The 24,463-nt window shown below is 37.9% G+C and overlaps 1 protein-coding gene across 2 annotated transcripts in view; it reads left to right on the forward strand.

Moving 5' to 3' along the window:
• The first annotated feature begins 840 nt into the window (after nucleotides 1–840).
• Nucleotides 841–24,463, forward strand: part of si:dkey-97m3.1 (fatty acyl-CoA reductase 1) — an 82,770-nt gene continuing 59,147 nt past the window's right edge. For both annotated transcript variants that reach the window (XM_059325571.1, XM_059325572.1), the window contains exon 1: nucleotides 841–990. In XM_059325571.1, coding sequence (XP_059181554.1) covers nucleotides 982–990 — 9 coding nt within the window. In that variant the 5' untranslated portion in view covers nucleotides 841–981. The remainder of the gene's footprint in view (nucleotides 991–24,463) is intronic.

The following is a 24,463-nucleotide window of genomic DNA, read 5'->3' on the forward strand; positions in this document are numbered from 1 at the left end:
TAATATGAAACCACATTAAGAGTTGGTAGAGAAGTAACTAGAATATAGAGGCCTAGATTTGTCACTATCATCCTCATTCTCTGGGGTTCTGCTTTATGAAGGTATAATCTAATTTGGTTGACCTACAGTCATGGAAAAAATATTAGACCACCCATTTACTTTAATTTCTTGTTCATTTTAATGCCTGGTACAACTAAAGGTAACAAAAATAGCCATTCTCCATGTTTTTTTAATAATGATTTTGGTTATAATCAAGAAAACCATGGAAAATGTCTAGATATCAGCTCTTAAAGTAAACTCTTATGATCTATTTTTGTTGTTATCATTGTATTTGTCTGAACAAATGTACCTTCAGTTCTACCAGGCATTAAAATGAACAATAAAACAAGGGTGGTGTAATACTTTTTCCATGACTGTATCATCCTTGTCCTCAAGCATTTGCATCATGATTTTATCCTACTTTTAAAAGTTACTGTCACAACTACACCATTTTTTTTTTTTGCAATAAAATGATAGATTTCCGTTTTAAATGCGTTTATATTTATATTTATCATATGCCGAATTTAATATTTTGATAATTCATAGACGAAGTCCTGCTTTACGCTTTTCGACGTGCAACGATTTTACGCACAACAAGCGAAGGCACGTTAACTTCCCAGATTTTTGAATGAGATCTGGCGTGACGCTCGCCCCGGTCTGCCCTCGACGGAACGGCGTGTACCGGCGGGACTAGGGGAGGGCCCACGGGCGTGGTGACGCGCCCTGCCCACTCAGTGTCTCGCATTGGTGTGGCGGTCTGTCTCGCTGCTGTGTAGTCTGCAGACAGACAGGCAGCCAGGCAGTCAGTCGGCAGGAGCCGTGGAAGTATCCCAGCAGCCAGAGCCCAGGGGCGGCCGGTGGGAGGAGGCAGAGAGTCCGCAGCTGCCGCACCACACAGCAGCTTTGACAGCCGCGAGAGGAAGGAGCCGCCCGCACCCACTCATGTCTACGGTAGGACGGGTTTTATTTATTTTGTATTTTTTAATTCAGCCCGGCTGGGGGGTTTGTGTGTGTGGATTTAAGGATGGTTTACGGGAGGCAGATTTGTGTCGTGGCGCGCCGCTGGCGGAGCATCTTTCACTGGGCTTGTCTTTGGCTGTGTGGTCGCCGGAGAGAGCATCAACACGCCGGGGCGGAAAACCGTCAACTGGTAAAAAAAAAAAAAAATGTAAAAAATCTGTGTTTAGCCCCTTTTTTAATATATATAGTTGGTTTGATTCAGTCTGATAGTGGGAGTTGTGTAAGGAGAGGGGGCGCGTTTTGCTCGGAGCTGTAGCCGCCTCCGACAGCAGGGCGGCGGGGAGCGGGACCAGCTCCAGCCGCAGTCAGCGTGGAGCAGCGGCGGGAAGCTCGCGACCGTTAGTGACGACCAGACAGGAAGTACAGACTGGGACCTTCAAAAGAAAAGCATAAGAGATTACATGTCACTATGTTAAAAATAATCGCCTTACTCATTTTTTCAAGTTTTGCAGGAAACACAAAAAACTTCACCAAAAGTGTAACATATGACATTTATTGATCATTTCACTCAAAAAGGATGTAACAAAGGATGGCTATTGGTATAGTAATAACACTGTGTGTAAATTATGTAACTTAAGAGAAATAAATGACTTATGACTTATTAGGCATTTTTTTTAACATGCTTTTGTGACTTAAGCAAGATATGTTAACACTTTATTTTGAAGGTGTCTACATAAGAGTCACACTGTCAGAAACATGACATGACAAGTATCATGAACATTAATGTTACTTCAAAGTGTCATTCATGCTCATGACACATCTACATTTAATATGTTTAATGTAATAATTTTGTCCTCTGAAATGAAATGAAACTGGTGTAAAAGCCAGCATGTTTTACTTTTTATTAAATTTTTAAGTGGACCTACAAGTGTTTTCATGTTATGGTCACAAGAAGTTTACAATACTATCCATTAATTTCACAGCAGTTGATTAATGGTAAGTTGATGGATAGTTGCAAGCAATAGTGTTAAACCAACTTAATTGTTAGGATTTGCTGCTTTTATATTATTAATAACCAAAAGGACGGGCAACCTGACAGCCTGTTTTTACATTTTTTTCTGCGGTTTTGGAGCCTAAACAACTAAAGGACAAAATATAACCATCTTAATGGATACACAAAAAACTGTTTAAGATAACGTTGCTAATATAAAATTATATTTATGCATATTCTTATTCTATTGTTGATACTTTCCATCACTTTCTATTTAGGTAGTCTTGTTTTATTTTGAAAAGCGTCACCGGAAGTGGGGTTTTAACAATGTTTCTGTTTTGACTGTATCAAATGGAGAGTGTTGCACGGATTTCTGAAAATTTACATTTGGAAACATTGTTTTTTAAACTGTCGCAGTGATGAATAACAGTGTCTGTATGTAAAAAGGAAACATGATTACTAACAGGAAAGTCAGAGCTGACCGCCCTGTGGTTTCCTCTGTGTGTGTGTGTGTGTGTGTGTGTGTGTGTGTGTGTGTGTGTGTGTACCATGTGGAGGCGAGCCGTTTGAATCACCTCCTGGCTGATGTGGTCTTGCCTACAGCTGACTCCCCCTGACCATGATGACTGTGAAACTAGGCAGCAGCTTGTGTTGAGATCAGACCTTGGTTTCACTTTTACATGTTCTGTGATGAGCTCTGGCCTCCCATATGGGTCCACACCAGACCACAGACCCCAAATTTAATGGAAATTCCCTTGCAGAATAGAGACGTTTGGCGGGGCATAGTTTTCTTTAGACTTAGACACTTTTTTATTCTGTTTAAATCAGAGTGATGACTCTTATCAGAACAGCCACATATCATCACACTGTTGAAATAATCGCCTAAGTCATTTTTTGTCTTTTTTTTTTTTTTTGCCTAAATCATCTCCTCATTACCACCTATGGTAAAATCTCCTACATCCTCAGTTGATCAGATTATGTGATTTTACCCCTTTAAGATAATGGCCTATGTCAAGTGTGTGACTTAAGCGGATTTATTATGCCTAAGTCAAAATAAAAAGTGACTTAAGCAATTTTTTTAACATGCCGTTGTGACTTGAGCAAGATATGGTAACACTTTATTTTGAAGGTGTCTACATAAGAGTGACATGAGCGTGTCATGAACATTAATGACACTTTGAAGTAACATTAATGCTCATGATACTTGTCATGTCATGTTTCTGACAGGCTTGTATGACTCTTTTGTAGACACCTTCAAAATAAAGTGTTACCATATCTTGCTTAAGTCACAAAGGCATGTTCAAAAAATTGCCCAAGTCATTTATTTCTCTTCAGTTACATATTTACACACATTGTTATTACTATGCCAATAGCCATCCTTTGTTACATCATTTTTGAGGGAAATGATCAATAAATGTCATATGTTACACTTTTGATGAAGTTTTTTGTGTTTCCTGCAAAACTTGAAAAAATGAGATTGTTTTAACAGGGTGACGATTTGTGTCTACAGTTCTATTTTTACACTTCTGAATGGGGAGAAGCAACTCACTTGATAGGTGTGACTTCTCTCTGTTGCAAACATGCTTGTTTCTCACTACAATTTTCAAGTCAGTTCTTGCATATATATATCAGTTTGCACCACTTTTCCTTTATATTTACCCAATAGGAAATATCAGTCCATCATATTGTGCAAACTGGGAACAGATGTCCCATCAAAAGGTGTTTTTGATGTGTGATCATAAAGCCGTCACCGTCGTCTCAGCTCCACTGTAACAGGCACAGAACGAGAAAAGTGTCTCCGGCTGATTTTTCTAAATTGGGACCACAAATAGGGCTCTAATTATCATCACGAGATGACCTATATTTTGCTCTCAGATAAGTGTTAGGTAAGTGTGCACACATGTTTCCTGAATGTGTGCTCATTTATATATTTATAGCTGCGCTAAGTATGATCACATGCTGCCAGGAAGAAGGGCGGCTTGACTATCGCAAAATCATAATCTCAATTATTTTTGGTCGATGTTGAGATCCAAAATATTAACTCAGTGACTTTGGAAACATTGTGCATTTATTGAACTTTTTTTTTTTTTTTTTAAGTCTTTTTAATAGTGAATTTTCTTGGACTATAATATAATTCAACTGAAACACAAAAACATGGTGCATAAGAATAACAAATACAATTAAATTTAATAAAAATAAATAAAATCAACTATCTTGTAACATTAGTGCACTTTCAAATTCTACATATAAACAAAAAACAAAAATAAATTCAACATAAAAAAACTGTGAAATATGGTTTAGTGCACTGCTACAACCTACTGAAACCTAATAAAATATATTTGATATATATAAAAATAATAAATAAAAATAAATTGGACAGAAATATGTGTATCAAATATGTTTCATGCACTGGTACAACCTAGTGAAAACTACAAAAATACTTTTAATATATAAAATGTTTTTTGTGAACTGCCTCAACCTACTGAAACCTATTAAAAATATATTTAATATATAAAAATAATAAATAAATAAATAAAATGCACAAAAAATGTGCAATGCCATCGTACTGAAAACTGCTAAACATATATTTAATATATTAAATAAATAAATAAATAAATAAATAAATAAATAAATAACTTCAACAAAAAACCTACAGCTACAATCTACCCTAAATAATTGAGAGCATCAGAATGTGGAAAAAAAAAAAAAAAATTTTATCGTAATTATCTTCTCGTAATTATTTGTTGTTGTTTTTTTGGGTCATTTTGTGTCTTTTTAAAAATAATTTTGTGTCTTTTTTGGTAATTCTGTGTATTTTTTTTTTAGAATTTTGTGTCTTTTTTTTAGAATTTTGTGTCTTTTTTTTACATTTTGTGTCTTTTTTTGTTTATTTTGATACTGCCTCCAGCGGCCCCTAGGTAATCTCAGTTTAAGACCCCTGCTCTACAGTGTTTTCTGAGAAATTAAAAGTTGACAGTGTTCGAGGTCATAACAAAAAAAACGGGGCAGGGTGATTTTAGAAAGTCCCTGTTTGTCTTCTAGGTTCGTAGCGTTGCTTATTTACATGTGGGCAGCTTCTCATCCTGCACGCTCTCACCTCAAGCCACAACTCTTCCTGCAAACCGCCTCACCTCTCTTCTTTCATCATCCTGTTCCTGTCACAACCCTCCGCTTTACTCACGTGCTTCCTTTCCCTCCTGTCTCCTGTTGCAGCTCTTTACATGCTAATTAATTAGATGTGTGCAGCAAGATGCATGATGGGAGAGCAACACGGGTTCAGTTATGTAGATAAACAGCCACTGCAATGATGTAAATCTGCTTTATATTGTCAGTCAGTGCGTGTGTGAGGAGGAGGAGAGAAGAACATATTCAGCACAATGTTAACATGAGATTTCATCATCAGTTCTGTTCTGCAACATGTGCTGCAACATGCATCAGATCATGCATCATTAAAGGAGTTCTGCTTTAACTACTGTGATTGATTTACCGCCTGAGGGAATTCTTTACATGCACAGCCATAAATCTCACAGTTTTACTGTCTGCATCAAAGGAATGAACCTCCCAGTGGAGGCAAAGTCACATGATCCTGTTCTCAAAGTTGAACTAAGGTGAAACTTTATTAGCTTAAACGTCTCTGTGACACTTAAGGTCGTGGATTTTCCAAGAAATATAGTATTGGGCAGAGGTGTTGTGCTAAATGCTGCTGTTTAGCAGGTATGAGGTATAAAGGGGACCTATTGTGCTCATTTTCAGGTTCATACTTGTATGTTGTAGGTTCTATTACATGGGTCTCAAACTCGCGGCCTGTGGGCCACTTGCGGCCCTCGTGATGATATTTTGTGGCCCCCACCTTGATGTGAAAGTTTAATGTGAGTTTTATATGAATGGCACCGTGTTGTGTGTGGAAGGTCCCTTTAATTACTTTTTTGTGGTAATTTTGTGTCTTTTTTAAATAATTTTGTGTCTTTTTTTGCTTCGCTTTAACCTCGCCTCCTGATAATAAGCCCAGTTTGCTCTGATTGGTTGGACTGGGATCAAAAATGTATGTTTTAATGGGAGTCAAGGGTGCAAATAATGTCTGGAGGGTAATACGTGGAACTATTTTTTTTACACAATGAATTATGGCCCTATTATTAGATCCAAGGTTGAACTTGAAAAAACTGATTTGCCAGATCATTGCAGCCGGAAGAATAACTCTTAAAAAGCTCTGAAAAGTGCTCTAAATGGCCCTCATTTATCAAACTAACGTAGAAATCAGCACAGATCTGAGCGTATCACAGCTTTTTGGTTGCAGCCAGGAGGTAAACAATGTTTTGAAGTAAGTTTAAATTACAAAAGAAGAGGGATTCCTTGTCCAACAGGTGTAACAGAAGCAGCTGGTTCTGTCTGACAGGTTAAAAAGTTTTATCAGTGGTGCTGTCAGCAGAGTAGCAGTGGACCAGGTTGGAATATTTCATTTATACATCTGTGATATATAAATATAGCCCATATCTATAATTTATTAGACCGGTTTATGTATCAGCTGTCATGAATTAACAGCAATAGTAATTACCAAAATCATTTCTTATGTTTCTGTAATGTTCATACGTCAGTATGTAGAAGCTCTTTAACCCAAATTGTATTCTTAATGCTAAAATATCATTATTATTGTTATTAATTTCAAATGTACTGTTTTACAAAAGAACTGTAAAAAAAAAAAAAAAGAAGAAGAAAAAAGAATAGTAAAGCATATTATAATTTCTTGATTTGGATGTCAAATTATAGTTATTTACTTGCATTTAGTTTTAAACAAGCTTTTGAAAGATTTCTTAAATATATGTGTTGTCTCATTTTTGTGACAGGTGATCTAATACATTTCTTAAGCACTGTATATATGTGACAGAAAATAAGAAAAAGCATAATAGGTCCACTTTAACAATTTAACCTTCTTATTTTTCATATTTTAACATTTGAACATTCTTATTTTTGCTATTTTAACATTTGAACCTTCTTTTTTTCATATTTTAACACTTTAACCTTCTTATTTTTCATATTTTAACACTTTAACCTTCTTATTTTTCCTATTTTAACAATTTAACCTTCTTATTTTTCATATTTTAACACTTTAACCTTCTTATTTTTCCTATTTTAACAATTTAACTTTCTTATTTTTCATATTTTAACACTTTAACCTTCTTATTTCAGCGTGCTAATTGGCTGTAACTACAAAGGGCAGTTGAGGCTGTTGGGAATGTGGTTTGTTCTGCAGCTGTCATATGTTTGTTTAACTTCATTATATTCTCCGTCACATAACTTGTTCTGACATTTCCACTTTATGCCAACAACAACAACAACAACAACAACGTGGGGAACTCCTTCACCAACACTGGATGCTTCATCTCTATTGTTGTTGTAACAGATTGTTCAGACTGTCAGTCCAGTTAAACCAGTCCGTCTCAGAGCTAAATAGCTGCTGTGCATAAGTGATAAATGTTGCAAATCAAGAGATAAACACTCCAGGAAATAGAATACTCAGGTGTTGAATGAAATGGAGAAAAAAATAAAAGGTATGGGAGCTAAATCAGCTAAAAGTAGCACACAGTTTAGCTGCCGGCTGTCCCATTTCTTCCCTGCACCTGTGGTTGAGTCTCTGGAGGATCCACGTTGGCTTGAATCAGCATTTGGTGCAAAAAGCTGTGGATGGAGATGGATGGATGAGGTGGAGAAAGGGGTCACGAGAGGGAGGGAGGGAGTGGATCACCTCGAGGAAAGTCCTCTAATGAGGGCATTCTGTTTGACTCCCAACAAGTGTGTTTAAATTAACAGTTTGGGTTCATTTTTCTTCATGTTCTCTTCTTTTTCTGTGCTGGCAGCGTATCAGTTTGATGCTTATTGATGCTGATATGTTTTCATCTTTAAATTAAGAAATTTTCCAACTTCAAACTATGTTTAATTCAGCAAAAAGCTCTTTATTTAAAAATGGATGCTGACGATCAATTAATCATGTCGTGTTTTAGCCCAAAAAACAGCTTCTGGAATGTATCAGTATCAGTATCAAAATGATTAAAAAAAAGACACAAAATGACCAAAAAAGACACAAAATGACAAAAAAAATACACAGAATTACCAAAAAAGACACAGAATTATAAAAAAGACACAAAATGACAGAAAAAAACTAAATTACTTAAAAAATACACAAAATTATTAAAAAATACACAAAATTATTTTTAAAAAATACACAAAATTACCAAAAAAATACACAAAATTACTAATAAAAAGACACAGAATTACCAAAAAAACACACAGAATTACCAAAAAAAAGACACAAATTTACAAAAAAAAGACACAAAATGACCAAAAAAAGTAATTAAAGGGACCTTCCACACACAACAAGGTAAAGTGCCATTCATATAAAACTCACATTAAACCCCCAAGATGGGGGCCACAAAATATCGTCACGAGGACCGAAATTTGCCTGCGGGCCGCGAGTTTGAGACCCATGTTGTCGATCATCTTTAGACTGTTGATCAGACAAAACAGGGGATTTGACCACATAACCTCTGCCTCTGAAAGATTATAATCACTGTTTAAATTCACTGTTTGGTGTAATAAATGTGTAGTAAGTGGGCTATAATGTTGAAAACCGCTGATACGTTCCTTTAAGGCTCCAGCAGATGTTGTATATTATCACCGGTCACCTTGCCACACCTTCTCCATCTGCAGCTCCTGCAGGCCTCCTGGCTGTTAGTAACCAGCGGGTGATATTCAGATGGGTTGGGTGACATTGAACCTCACATGGACACGGGGCCACGTTTTAACAGCGTGTCACTGGAGGGTAATAGAGAGGATTTAGAGGCGCTCTCTGGCAGTGAGTCACCCAATGTTGATATATGGAGCCAATGACCGGCACATATTATAGAGGAGGCCTTCTGAACACAAGACTACTCCCACATATCTTAGAATATGTGCAGAATTTTGAATTTATTATAACTTTTTCATTATAGAACCCGCTGAACCTGACAAATTGTGATATTTCTGTAAAAATCACTATATTCTACATGTCTGATTTTTATTTTTTGCCAAAAATAAACCTTTTGTTATAACCAGATCCTGTTAAAAACGTAAAATTCTGCGTTCTTCAACGCAACTGTGAAGCCATGATTGATTCTGCTGAGATGAACGGTCACGTGAGAACAATTCACTGAAAATCGGACAGAACTGCAGGCTGTTTGCACAGAGCTGAGGGGAGAGGTTGGGAGTAGAGGTTGTAAAAATGCAAATAGTTCAATATGTATAACATGTGGAGAACTAATTTTATTTTTAGAATATTCATGACAGGTGTGAGCACTCTGAAAACTTTTTATATATAAATTCTTTTTTATTCCACTTTTTAAAAAATAATTCAGAGAATCAGAGAATTTCAACTTGCTCTTTATTTTTTTCATGATGTATGACTCGGCCTGGGCCGTTATATATTTGCGATTAAGCAACAATCAATTGCGTCATCTTTTGCACCGTACAAGCAACATTCCAAGAGGAGAAACTAGGCTCACAGTTAGATTATTTTGGGCATGTTGTATACCTGCAAAACACTCAGGACTGTAAAGTAGTTCACTGTGTTATTTTATGTTTTTCGACATTAGTTGTACTGTTGAGTAAAAATAGTTTTTATATTATTCTATGTTCATCTTATTGGCTTTGTCATTTACTTCATAAGTTATTCGAATATTAACTAATCTCCACTTTCTTTAGTTTTCAGTACAGATGCTTTTGTCAGTTTAAAAACAGTATAAAAACTTGCAATAATAATTGAGATTGGACGATATGAAAAAATAAATCGTGGTCATTTTTTTTGCCATGTCGCCCAGCCCTATGTATGACATTATAACTCTGTTATTCTGCAAAAAATGAATTTTTTAGTTGTTCCTACTTCAGCCCATTATTGTGCTGATTGCATAGAGGTGCATTATATATTGGAGTTCAAATACAAGGCCACAGTGAGTAAAATGTAAAAAAAATAATAATAAAAAGCCCTGAAACTGAAACTAAAGAGCAGTGTAGGAGATGCAGATCACAGTGAAATAAGTATTAAATTATACCAAAATTTAGAATGAAACCAGAAACACAATGTAAAACTATGTTAGAATGAATATGATGATAAAAGAGTTCCCCACTTCCCCTTTCAACACTTCCTGCTCACACCAACCAGAACAGTAAATATTGGTTCACCTATACTGATGCTAGATTAGGATATACTTCTGGTCGCCTGTTTGACCTCATGTAGCAATAACTTTGTAAGTGAACGTTTCACAGTGAAGAGCTGGCAGTTGTTGCGACATCACTTTCTCAGTTACAGTAATCTGGGCGTTGTAACCCGATACAGCCTCCACTGTTACGCAAATCTGAGAATTAATGCAACTCAGCATGCAGGTAAATCACACTGTGGCCTCAAGGCTGTAATTTGTGTCTTGTTCTATCTAAACAAACGTCAGTACATGAAGGCTTTACTGTTCTGGAGAAGTGATTCAGCTGATGTGTAATCAGCCGCCCACAACTGAACAGCTACGACACAGAACAGTCAACAGAGGACGGGAAAAAAGACAAAAAACAATAATTTGTTCTCCCAAAACAACAATTTGTCACAACACATTACGTCAGAGTGGTGCCTGTTAGAGTTCTGCAAACACAATAAAACTGTTCATAAAATCAGTGCAGGATATAAATTGCATCCCAAAAACTGACAATATGGTTGCCATTTTTAGACCTTTTTATTTTGTCTAATTAAGATACTATTTGTTTGAGATGTTGACGCGTTTTCGTCAAACTTTTCTTCAACCCACAGTCATTGTATTGTAACAGATGTCATCTGGTTCCACTCTGACTGTAACAGCAATATTTAAATAACATTTAATGCAACTAATATTCATTTGTGGTGCACATTTTGTGTTTTGCTGTCCCTATTTACAACGGTTTTTGTGGCAGTTATCTTTCTTACATTTAATGAAGACCTAAAATTCAGTGTCTCAAAAAATGTGAATATTACAAAAGACCAATTTTAAAAACTATGTTTAATATGGAAATGTTGACCTCTGAAAAGTATGTCCATCTATATGACTCAATACTTGGTTGGGGCTATTTGACTTTTCCATCATATTCTAATTTATTGAGATGCACCTGTATAAAAATCCACTTTCCAATCCAATCCACTTTATTTATATAGCACGTTTATAGCAAACACAGGGTTTCCAAAGTGCCGCACAAAAAGTTAAACACAATAAATAGATAACACAATAAAATCACAGTAAAAAAGATAAGTAGACAATAAAATGATAAAAATACAATAACATAAAATATAATAAAAATATAATAAAATAAAAATAAATAAAATGCACTGCCTGCACAAAATAAAATATGCATGTATACACAGAAAATCATAAAATCATAAAAACAACACTTTATGTAGTGTCATATGTATAGATCATTTTACTGTTGATCAATTATTGGTCAACCATCCCTCAGCATGAATTAAATTTGACTTTTTTCCTTGAAGTGACAGTTCTCTATGAAGCTAAAGTCTCCTTTTTGTGTGGTCTTTAACCCATAAGAACCCACGGTGACATTGTTGTAACAAACACTTTAAATCTTCTATAATCTCATATATTCAGCTTTATGCTTCACCATAACTCATTAAATCCCTAATCAACACATACTCAACACCCTGGTGTGGTGGTCATGTGACTTCTCCAAAATATGTGTATGAAATGTGAAAAAAAGCTAATTTCAAAAAGCTTATTTTTTGTAACTAGGCAAGGTTTTATACCCATTTAGCAATTCTAATCCATTAATAGGGTGTCCTTTATCTCATTTAACCCTATTAGAGTTTATTTGTTTGTATTTATTATTATTTTGTTACTTAAAAACAAATCTGAAAAATAATTTCTAGCACTATTAGCACTAATAGCACTATTAATGGCACACTTTTAATATATGTTGTGGAGATGCAGAGAAAAAGGCAAATTATATAATATTTATATTAAAATAAGAAATATCATAAAAATAAATACCATAAACACCCAATGTGACACATATGTCACATCACAGATCTTTGACATTTAGGGGTAGTATTTAAAAAAAACATCATAAATGTGTTCTATGTGGTCCACTTGTTGGTTCTTGGTTCTTATGAGTTAATTAATAAAAAGAGACTGACTGACTGTTGCTTTAATCCTCTCCATATTACTGCAGAGGTCATACCTCACATATAATGTATTCTCTTCATTATTGACCTTGCTATGGCCGGACTCTGAGCCACTTAAAGCTGCTCCTGCTGTCACAGGATCTGTCATGCATGCTTAATAAATACAGCAGGAATTTACTCTTGTGCGTCCTGGTTCACCTCCTCAAAAGGTTCCTGCATCCTGCTGTGATGAGGCTGCACACTGTAAAACCCAACTTGTTGCTTCAACTTAAATATTTGAGTGTCCATGCTGCAAAATAATTTTATGTCAAGACAACAAAGACAATGGAGTTAACTCAAATTAATCTTACAATTCGACTCAATATTTTAAGTTAAATGGCTTTTTACACAAATCTTTGTTGTATTGAAAAGGAAAAATGAGTTATGATAACAAACAAGCAACATTAGGTTTTACAGTGCATCTGACTGGGCTGCAGGCCGCTCATGCTCCAGGCTGTCATCATGTTTGGTTGCTTTAGGAGGAAAAGTTTACCTTCCTCTTCTCATTCTGTACGTCCTTTACGTCGCAGCTCAAGGTTCTGTCTAAGTGGGAGAAGCCTCTGGGGCTAATTTGGAGTGATGTTTGTCTTGGACCCCATTAGAGATGTCAAAGCGGCCCAACCTGGCTGTCTGCGTCTGGGACTTTTTTGGATGAACGCCCAGCAATCCTATGCATGCTCCCCGTGGCCGCCAGCCAAGGCTATGCATCGTTTCCTCTGTCTCTTCTTTCCCTGAGCATAAATATCTAGCAGGGTGTTTCCTCTCACTCGCCGGCTGATTAGTTCGAACAGAAACGAGGGAGCGGGAGCTCATTGTGACTGTATCCTCGCTGCAGGCGGCACAAAGCTTCACAGTATCGGCCGGGCACAGAGCAGATAAAGGCAGCCACTCCCAGGCTGCTTTGAAGTGAACCGTGAAGCGTTTTTGTTAAAAGAGGATCAAAGACAGTAAATAGCCTCGTTTTTATCTGGTGTTTGTTAAAATCTTTTCGCAAGATCTTATTGACTGTATGGCCTTTTATCCGACTTGTGTATTTGCTGTGCAGGTCAAGATTTGCTTTGAGATTTGGGTTGTGCTAAAAGCAATTAGGGGGAAACTTTCTTTTTTTTTTCAATATTTGAATAATTGATAAACAAGCTGTAACCATATAAAGTTGTTCAGGCAAAGAGTCGCCTCGTTACAGATCCAGCAGACACCATTAGCGTTCATTTGATGTCATGTTTCTGTCCATCTGAGTTGTCTCAGTCCAATACTCACAAGGGTATTTCGGTTTATTGGGACGTGTGATTGGTGTGGCAAGTGTTGAATAAAAAGTTTAATTTTTTTATTTTGCTTGAATAATCCAAACAATATCTAACTTACAGTAACAAAAAACAGCAAATTCTCACATTTGAAAATGTCTGATGCATTTTTTTAAACCTCTGAAGTCCAAGAGATTTTGGTTCAAATTTGTCAACTTCCTTTGCTTTAACCCTTTGGAGTTTGGGGCTATTTTGTTGCTTTTTGACTTTATTCTGACACACAAAAAAACAGTAAACAAAAAATATTACATTAAAAATGCTGAATGCACACTGCAAAATCTCTTCAAAATAAGTAAAATCATGTTACTATACTTGTTGTGGTGATTTTAACCGTTGTAGAAAAAGAGTTGACACACTAGATTGGACATGGAAACTTTTGGAAAAGCCAGAACTTTAGAGAAAAGCTGACAGCAGGGCTCCATGCTTCGTTTTTAAGTTGTGAAGAAGTCGTGAAGAAGTCATGAAGAAGTCGTGCTCCGACACTTTCATGGACTCCAGAGGGTTAAACTATCAAAGAGGTTATGAAGACTCTATTAGTTTGCCCTCCATCAAATGAGCACATTAATTAAATGATTTCATCAATAAATATTTTGTGAAATTTCTACTCTGACAAGCAGTCCTAAAATCCAAAGATATTCAAATGACTCATAAAAGACACTGATTAAGATTACGGAATACTCTTTATGTCAATATTAAATATATAAATACATATACAGAACTGTGCAAAAGTCTTAGGCAGGTGTGAAAAAATGCCATCCATCCATTTTCCTCCGCTTATCCGGGGCCGGGTCGTGGGGGCAGCAGGTTAAGCAGGGCATTCCTTATATATTTATAAATATTTATTTAATTTAGGCTGTTTTGGTGAGGGTGTTTGTACAAGACTTCACGCCAGTGGAGCAGCAGTTGAATTGTCAACGTTTGACTGCAGTTGTGTCCTGAGGGAAGGAATGTTTTGGCTGTTTGGTTTACGCCTTTCTTTTGTTGTCTCAGTACAATAAGTCTGTTGTGCATGCAAGCATCTTGTGATATATAAGACAGGACAAACTAGAAGTTTGGCAGAGAACAACCATGCTGTGGTCTTCTCTCCATGCTGTGTAAAGTAACATTTTTTGACAAGTGCGGCTTAATTGACGCCATTGGCAGTTCAGCATGTCATGAATTTGTGGAAGGGCTGGGCAATAATTCACTACAAAAATGTATCGTCTTTCATTGGCATCACATCATGATAAAATCAAATATTGAGATCTTGTGATACAAAATGTCATTGTCTAATTTGCTAATAACGGCACTAGGGCGCGGCGATATGACAATAGTAGGGTTGTCACGATACTAAAATTTTCAACTCGATACCGATACTCAGGAAAATATTCGATACTCGATACCATTTTCGATACCACCAGGATAAAAACAAAGACCCTAAGATTTAACAGAAATACTTTTATTAACAAGAAAAATTCAACATGTAAAAATTAACAGAACCACAGCTTAAATATTTACAATAAAAAACAATTGTGCAAAAAGAAACTGCAACGTTTTAGTATCGATACTTTTTTGAGTATCGATACTTTTGACAACCCGAGACAATATATATCCCCTAAACAATATAAAAATGCTTGATGTATATATTTTTATATAATGTTTGTGTCCCAATGTAAAACAACAGCGGCTGAATTTTGTTAAGCCAAGGTTTACGTAATTTACGTTCTGATCGTTGCAGGTGGCAAAGCAGGAGGAACCATAGAAGTTCTGTTTTGCCAAAACAATATTATGGAGCATGCAAAAATAGGCTTTTTCATGTAGCTATTTCATATAGACAATTTATTAACAGAATAACCAGAAAACATTCTATATTGTGATGTATATCGTTATTGAGATCTGAAATGACCTATATCAGGAAGATTTTTGGCCATATCGCCCAGCCCTAGTTTGTGGGTGTAAAATGAATTTTGATGTGGAGGAGTGGTGGTGGCATTCACTCAACTGAATGTTTCTATTCAGGCAAAAAAAGTATGAAGTGAAGCACTGTTTTGGTTTTGGTATCACTTTAATTGTTCTGGTATCGTAATCTGTGTAATGTGTACACTTTTAGCTCGGGAATAGTCTCCACCAACCCATGAGAAACATTTCTGGCTCTTAAGTTGCTAAATGTAATTTGAAAAGTTGTTGATGTAAGAATTCTGAGAAGATCCTCAGAAATATTTTGCTAGTTTCAGCTTTTCAAATGTGAAGATTTGCTGCTTTTCTCTGTTTTGCTTTTGGGGTTTTATCAAAAATGAGCAAAATGAGCTTTTACAAGGCTTTGGGAACACTGTGACATTTATAATTGACTTTCGGAGACAGAATAAATTGATGTGGAAAGAAATCATTAGTTGCGGCATTATTAATGACTTTTCTGTGAAAGAATAAAAGTCTTGTCATCATCCACTTCTTGCCACTTCCAAGGTATTCATGTTCAAGTGAGGCATAAAAGCATCTCCCCACACTGACCCAATAAAAAGTCACCATTTACCAGAGTTCTGGACCACATCAGTCCCCTCAGGTACGGCTCTAAGTGGCCCCTGCGAGACCACATCCTCACTCCAAACCCAGGAAGAGAGCAGCCTTTCTTCTAATCTCTCTGCCTCGCCTTGTACCCAGCAGACAGCCAAAGCTGATTCCATCCTCTTTTCCCTGAAACACACAAACACACACACACACACACACACACACACTCTCCCGCATCGGCAACCTCGTCCTCCTGGCACTGATCTATTTGTCGTCCATTCACAGAAACTGGCAGCAACAACCCCTCTGCATGTTTTTAAAGGTCGGCCGTCTCGTCTGGAGAGTTTGTTTGTTTGCTATCGCAACTCTACTGGGGTGAGCAGGAGGGTGTTTCCTGTAGTCACTTCCACCAGCAACAAATGGATTATGATGGTGTAGTGTGTTCTAATCTGTCCACTAGCAGCGGGAAATCTGAAATAATCTGTGGACGTTCATGCCTCTTGTGCTTGAAAACAGCAGTGTGTTTTCCACTTCAGCTCTAATCTGCATACTGGACGGATGGATGGATGGATGGGTGGAAGCAAGGATGGATAGACGGACGGACGGATGGATGGATGGATGGATGGATGGATGAATGGTTGTATGGACGGATGGACGCATGGATGGATGGATGGATGAATGGTTGTATGGACGGACAGATGGACGGATGGATGGATGACTGTATAGATGGACGAACGGACGGACGGACGGACGGACGGATGGATGGGCAGGTGGATGGATGGACGAATAAATGGGTGAATGGATTGATGGTTGTATGGATGGACAGATGGATGGATGGATGACTGGATAGATGGACTGACGGATGGATGGATGGACGAATAAATGGGTGAATGGATGGATGGACAGACTGACGGATGGATGGATGGATAGACGGATGGAAGGATGGACGGATGGATGGTTGGATGGATGGAAGCAAGGATGGATAGACGGATGGATGGAAGGATGGATAGATAGAAACATGGAAGGATGAGATACTTAAACAGCTCACCAATTGATGCCAGAGCTCCTGTGTCATTAATTATCATCCTGGCTGATAGCAGCACAGGTGTGTGTGTGTGTGTGTGTGTGTGTGTGTGTGTGTGTGTGTGTGTGTGAATTAGTGCCTTACTCTTCGTGTTGCATGTTCGCTGTAATCTATCTTTGCAGCGGATACCTGATTAAATGACTCAGTCACAGATATTGGTTTCCATGCATGCGAGCTGGTTGTTGTTCAAACTCACGGACATGTCATGAATTACAAGAAGCTGTGTGGTGAAGGGTTTGGTTTTACACTCATGCATATGAATGTGACTATAACATGTGCGACGCTTGGATTAAGAGGAGAGCGTCCTCAATTATTAAGCAACCTATGGTGAGTGATTGTGGTGTTAGTGTCACAATATTGATAACAACATTTTCTCAGATATATAATGTTTGATGGTAGAGCGATCGCCCACTGATGGCAGCAGCCTACATGCCATGTGTGAAGCATCCTTGGGCAAGATACTGAACGCCAAATTGCTCCAGATGCTGTGTTCATCGTTGTGTGAATGGAATCCTGATGGTGGCAGGTGGCACCATGTCGCCTCAGCCTCCAGTATGAATGTGTGTGTGAATGGGTGAATGAGCACCTTCTGTAGTGTTAAAGCACTTTGAGTGGTCAATAAGACTAGAAAAGTGCTATACAAGTGCAGTCTATTTACCATTTATATCATGGCATAGCAAATCTATATAAAATGCATGCAAACGTTTTAACAGGTTTAATCTTCCGACCTGAGACTAATGTAAAAACCTCAACGAATATTTTCTCGGTCTAAAAAATGTCAGAAAATAGTAAAAAAAAATGTTTATCCCAGTTTCTCAAAGTCCAAGATGATGAGATTTCTTCTTGATCTGGGTGCAACAAGTATTGAAAGCAGGTTTTGTTTGACTGTTGAAGTTTGAATACTACTTGGGTTATTTTGGTCTATTTCCAGCTTTAACTAAGTGGTCATACTGTAAGTAAACAGTGCAAATAGAAAAGAATACAAATACAAAATGGAAATGTATGCACCAGTTTTAGCTCTTTATTTTCTAGGTTTGTACTTTCCAAATTATTTCCAAGGAAGTTTCCTAATAATTAAATTTGGTGCTAATTAATGGGAAGTGGAAACTTGTGGATTGGTATCCAGTTAATTGGCCTCTAGTTCATTAATTCCAACTAACTGTCAGTGCGAACTAAAGTCTTTGATCCGTGCACAGGAAGTCAGCTGAACATGCAAAAACGTATATATATACTTTTTCTTTTTGCCCTACATTCCCTAAAAGCAGGACAAAACTGCATTACTTTCCAGGAAACTTTAGAGAAAGTTAATTTGGATGCTGCCACTGAAGTTCGATAATGTTTAGGGATCTCGGTCAGAGTGTTCAGTGAACCTGTTTGCAGTGAAAGCACCTTCGAGGAATCCTCTCAGTGATATCCTGACCCATGCCTTTCTCCACATAAGGGAAAATGAGCCTGCAGGATAAGTGACAGGGCAGCTGTGGCCTTTTGCCCCGGCCTCTTTCTGTTTCTACGATAAGGAGTTGAAACCGCCTCGCCAAGTAAGGCCTGTTCCCATCATCGCTCCGTGTCTACATGTGAGTGTGTCAGGCTGCTGAAAGCTGCCGTGGTAATGGCTTCAAATGAATCATAAAAGACCGCTGGGCTCTGCAGCTGGGAGTGGAAGTGGGCGTCTTGTCATTTGTAAGAATTGCAAAGCCACACCTCTAAGTGCCAGTTCAAGTTTTCTTACTCTGTAGCAGGGCTGCATCAGTCGATTATTGTATCAGTTAATCGATTAGTTGTGTGAAAAATCACTTGTCACTGTCAATTGTATGGCACAGTTTGTAGGCTGCTGTTTTTAAAATCTCGGTTGAGTGAATAAAGGAAATTGTGGCTGCAGTTGGTGGTGGTTCGGCTATTTAAGGGGGTGCTTATACAACCCACATCCATTTGGTTAGTCCGAATGAGAGTGAAACTGATGCCTTTGGTTCGTTTTTTTTAGTCTGGTTTTGCTTTCACAGTGCATGCATGTAAGCGGACCAAATCTAAAAAAAAATTGCGGACGGGTGTGTACGAAGGCAGAGAGCTGGAAATATACTCACAGTATTAATTTTTATTGGTTTGAAAGTTGTCGGTGGAAAATGTAAACACAGAAATAAACAAAGTAACATAGAGCCGAATGCACCATGAATTGCATGCACTGATCTATCGTGCACACAAATCCTTTCTCATCCGGTTGATCTTGAATGATTTTATAAACGTCATTGTTTTTGTGGACTTTATTCAGTAACTCCTGTCCGTGTTCTTCGGCCAAGTCCAAGTCAGTCCTTTAGGTCATGTTGTATCTGTCGCTCTGTGTAAATCTCACAAAATCCTCCCACAGCTCGCCCACAATCAGCTGCATTTTGGTTCATTTCCTGTAATTCGGTCGGCTTCTGATCACAATGCAATCGAACCACACTAGGGTGGTCTCAGACGGTTGTTTTGGTCCGCCCCAGAGTACGATTGGAGTGCTCACAAGCGACCAAATGAACCATAAGAAGGATTTAACTGCACCAAAGTTCAGTGGAAACAGACTTATCTTTGGATTGTGAAAGTGCTCTTAAAATCTTAAAACACCTTTTTGCACAATGTCCCATCATACTCTAGTGACGATTCTTTCTGACCAATCAGTTCTCTGCAGTGTTTTAACTCCACCTTCCAGTCTCGGCTCACTTCGCTTGAAACCTCGACCAAGGTGGTACCAAAAAAAGTAGCATGTATGAGGTACTATGCACAACTTTTGCTAATGGAAAACCTAAAAAAAAGGGGGCAAGTTGAGTAGAGCCATGCTGTACCATGCCATGGAAATAATATCAAGGATTCTGGGCTGAATATCACTGTGTTTTGTTTTGTTTGTTTTCTTCTCTCTGGCTTTAATATTAGTCAGCATTGCTCAAACCCCCTGTGTGACGAGCTGTCTGTGATGTTAGCTGACCTTATCCAGCCCTCCTGTTTTTTCTTCTGCCTTCTGTTTGAAGAAAAAAAAGAAAGTGATGCACGTGGGATTCGTACCATGATGACTACAGCGTGGGTTCATGACCTCTTGTCCTGGCTGCAGCACTCAGGAGATACGAGTGGCAGTCTGGGTCTGAGCCAGGCGTAAACTGACACCACAGCACCGAGAGGCTCTGTCACTCAGAGACGGTGGTGTAATTACAGAATCCCTCCGCCGTCAGACATAATGTGGACAATGCACCGGTGCACGAGTATGCAAACACGGAAACATAAGCTCTTCCTCACACACACTGAATGTCCCGTGGACGGATATCTGATAGAGAGCAACAACCTTCGTGCCTGTGGTTTTAAAAAAAAGATTAAATTAAAGAGACACTGCTTAAATCCTCGAAGCCCACAGCTAATATAATTAATTCTAATTAGATTAGCCTTTAGCTGCTTGGGAAAAAAAATGAAGTGGAAGAGAAGACCTGCTGGTTTTTGTGCTGTAATGCAATCTGGGATAAGAGCCCTTAAAAGTGCCGTGCAATTACGTGGGTTTGTGTAAAGGTCAATGTCACAACCTCACATACCGGAGCGGGGGAGTCCGAGTGGAGGAAAATGTTTAATAGTGATGCATCTTTCAGCCTCTGTTACCACTGTCAGTAACTAACAGATGCAGAGCTTGGCGAATTATCACTTTGACAAGTTTTATCACTTTTTCTCGAGTGCTAGTTGTAATAAAGTCACTCGGCTCTCTTTCTCCAGGAGCTAATATATTTTATTAATCTAATCTCATGATCAGGTCATTACCCCACCAGAGGCTTACTCATTTCCTCTCTTATCTCAGCCATAGCTGCTTCCGTTTGCGGAAGGAACTCATCGTTCCAAAAACGGGGGATGACCTACAACTCCGCAGAGCTCAACAGTGGCTCCCTGGAAGTGAAATCCCAATCATCTAATGAATCAAGGAGTCCAGTTACAACCCCAGTTCCAGAAAAGTCAGATGCTGTGTAAAAACAAAGTGCATCAAAGTCAGAATCTGTGTATATTTACAAAAAAAATAGTTTCCTAGTTTGGGCATTAGATATATTGTCTTTGTGATGTTTTCAATTCTAAAAATTAAGGTTACAGATGTAACTTAGTTCTATGAATTTGGGATGACCGCCAAAGTTCATCATCATTAAAGTATTTCATACCATGTCTGGCAATCAGGAGGAATAAAGAGATGAGAGATTTATTGTTTTGTTTTTGTGCACTGGTACAGAGACAGCGCCACACTCGACATACATAAGGAAAGTTTTTCTACGTTTTGCTTAATTTCATTACGATTTTGTCGTTCAACGTTTGGTAAAACAAGATACTTGAGATAAAATTATTATTAGGCTGCATTCTGTTTTACATTGTTGCTCTTGTTTTATCCTCGCGACAATCTGCGACAGTCTGAAAAGTGAAACTGAAGCACCTTAAACCTGCATTTTTTTTCTAACGACCAGCAGGGTGCGACTACATTGGCTGAATAAAAATCAAAATGTACGCACGTCTGTGAGAATATGACCCTACTTCTCGCTTGATTTATTACCTCAGTAAACATTTTTCTAATGTTTTTTTTAGTCTTAATCACTAAATTCAAGTCTTCTTCAATACAACATGATGTTCATTTTGAAAGTTATGGTCCAATTTAGAGTAAAATGGAGTTTGCTAAGGAGTCAGCTGTTCATGTAATGGATTCCGCTTGGCCTGTCCTCTTAAAAGTTCAGTTTGATTTTAGTTTTACCAGATTTTTAAAAACTTAGTAATGGGTTCTTTACCTTGTTGGTAGTGCATTTCACCACACAGGATCTTTTAGACATTTTTCTATTGTTCGCTAACAGGTGGAATCGACAATGAGGCTCCTTCTTTCAATACAAAGTCAATGGATGTTAACAATGTCTCGTGACTTGCTTAGTTGGTTGGTTTAGTTTAGGCTTAAAGCTTATGATATAAGGGTTGTCTTAAACTAAAATGAGTGGGAAATTAACTCCCAGGCATCACTGTTAACAGCATGATGCGCCTGAAAAGCATCCTATGTAGACGGAGCACTTATGCTGCTCTCTCTTCACTTCCTGTATAGACACACTGTTAGTGGTGTTTTCCATTCTGGGAGTCTTGGATAAGATGAGACTTGTTCGGTGCCTGAAACCCTCCTGTCTCCTGTAGTTCACCCGTTGGACCTTTTCTTTTCAGAGGTGTCCATGTTGGCGCTGGGATGTAAAAACGACTGCCCGTAGTGGTTGTACACTCAACTCAGCTTTTCAGGGTTTTATTTATTTCCCTTTTTTTTGACCATGTTGGCACTGTGTTATTTGGTAAAGGGACTGACTTTCCCTTTGTTTTGCCTGGCGCTGACATTCAACTTGACTAATGCTGCTTTAATTATTGGCTGCATTTTGCAGCATTTCGCCCTTTCTATTTTTCCCACACTCCCTCCCTCACCTCCCCTCCCACCTCTGTCGGCTTTTGTCCATTTATAATGGTCTCAGCCAGTGTGCAGCTGTAGAGCTCGATTTTTGCCCGCGTCTCCAGCAGCACTCGACTGACCCACTAATAGAGGGGTTGTGTGAGGAAAGGCCGGAGGCAGCAGAAGGACTGCAGAGCTGCGGCTTAAAACAACCAGCCTCCGACAAACAGCGAGGACCTCCCGGGGAGAGAGGCTTTGAGGAAAAACACAGAAAAACCCTCAGTCAGAAGAAAAGGAAACACAGAATAAGGCCAGAGTGCAGCAGCGTTACATCCTGAGGCCTCCAGCATCTCCAAACTCTGTTTTTCAAATGACCCCGAGTGACTTTGGACAAGACGCGGTACTTTGTCAAGATGGCATCATAACCTGAGAAGCCGGTCCCTTAAGGTTTTAGTGCTCGTCCTTGCTGCTCAGTGCTTTGACTTTTCTTTTCAAGTCATAATACAGACTGTAAAAAGGACTTATTCATCAGTGACAGCACAACAAGGTTAATGCTGACACACATCATCCGAGCTTTATTCCGCTTGTCCTGTTTGACAAGGACAATTATAAAATACTGTCAAGCAGCCGTATTGATAAAAGTAAAATTATAACCAGTCCCAGTAAATGCTGGGGCGGGGCTGTTAAGCAACAGTTAGCTTAATTTCTTTATGATTTTGGCTTTCACCAGTTATTAAAACAAGGTAATTGAGATGAAATGATTATTAGGCTGCATTCTGTTACACATTGTTGCTCTTGTTTTATCCTGCGAGCCTGAAAAGTGAAGCTGAAGTTTCTTAAACCTGCATTCTTTCTAATGGCCAGCAGGGGGCGACTCCACTGGCTGCAGAAAGAAATCAAAATGTACACACATCTGTGAGAATTAGACCGTACTTCTCACTGGATTTGTCACCTCAGTAAACATTTTTCTAATGGGTTTTTTAGTCTCAATCACTAAATTCAAGTCTTCTTCAATACAACATGATGTTAATTTTGTAAGTTATGGTCCAATTTAGAGTAAAATAGATGATAAAGCAGAGTATGCTAAGGAGTCAGCTAACCCCAACATATTTATTGATGTTTTTTAATTAGTTTTTAATAGGTTATGGCATGCACTACAGGATAGTTTAACTTATTTATTTTGATCAAATTTAATTTAATTTTAAATGTGTATATATATAATATATACATTTTCAAATTCTATTTATTTATCCTTTTTTATTTTTTTATTTATGTTGATTTAATTTTTGGTTCAAGCAAAGGGCTTGTTTTTTCTATGATTTTTTTAAAAATAATTGTGATTTTAATATTTACCAAAATAATCACATTTTTTTCAGTTTATTTAACACCAAGTTCAAGAAAAGGGCTTGGTTTTTTTTTTTAAATAATTGTGATTTCAATATTTACCAAAATAATCCTAATATTTATGTATTTTTTAATTTTTTTAATTTATTATTTCTGATGATTTAATTTTAAGTTCAAGAAAAGGGATTTTTTTTCCTTTTTTTATAATTTTGATTTCAATATTTACCAAAATTATCCTAATTCTGATTTTTGCCATACTTACATAAACCAGCCAGTAAAAACTTGAGGATTTGTGTTCGTACAGAAAAAGACTTCTTGCTATAACTAGTTTAGCTCCAGTTTCCATGTTGGCCTGCAGCAGGAGGCGGCTGGACATTATCAGCCTCACTGACACTGAGTGGGACACTGGAGGTGGAGCTGTCCAACCTCAGAAGAATGCAGCAGTGTGTGTGTGTGTGTGTGTGTGTGTGTGTGTGTGTGTGTCTATTTGGTGCCATGAATCTGGGATGTGCGCGTCCATTCCAGCACTTTTCCAGCTGCAGGAACATTTCCATTGTCAGGCGTTAATCCGTAGTGACTTTCAGCCCCCCTGCTCTTGTCCTTGTGTCCACAGGGAATCTCTGGAGCACAAAGCAGGAATGTCAGGGGC

Source organism: Centropristis striata, chromosome 22 (genome assembly GCF_030273125.1).
Source record: "Centropristis striata isolate RG_2023a ecotype Rhode Island chromosome 22, C.striata_1.0, whole genome shotgun sequence".
Taxonomy (NCBI): Eukaryota; Metazoa; Chordata; class Actinopteri; order Perciformes; family Serranidae; genus Centropristis; species Centropristis striata.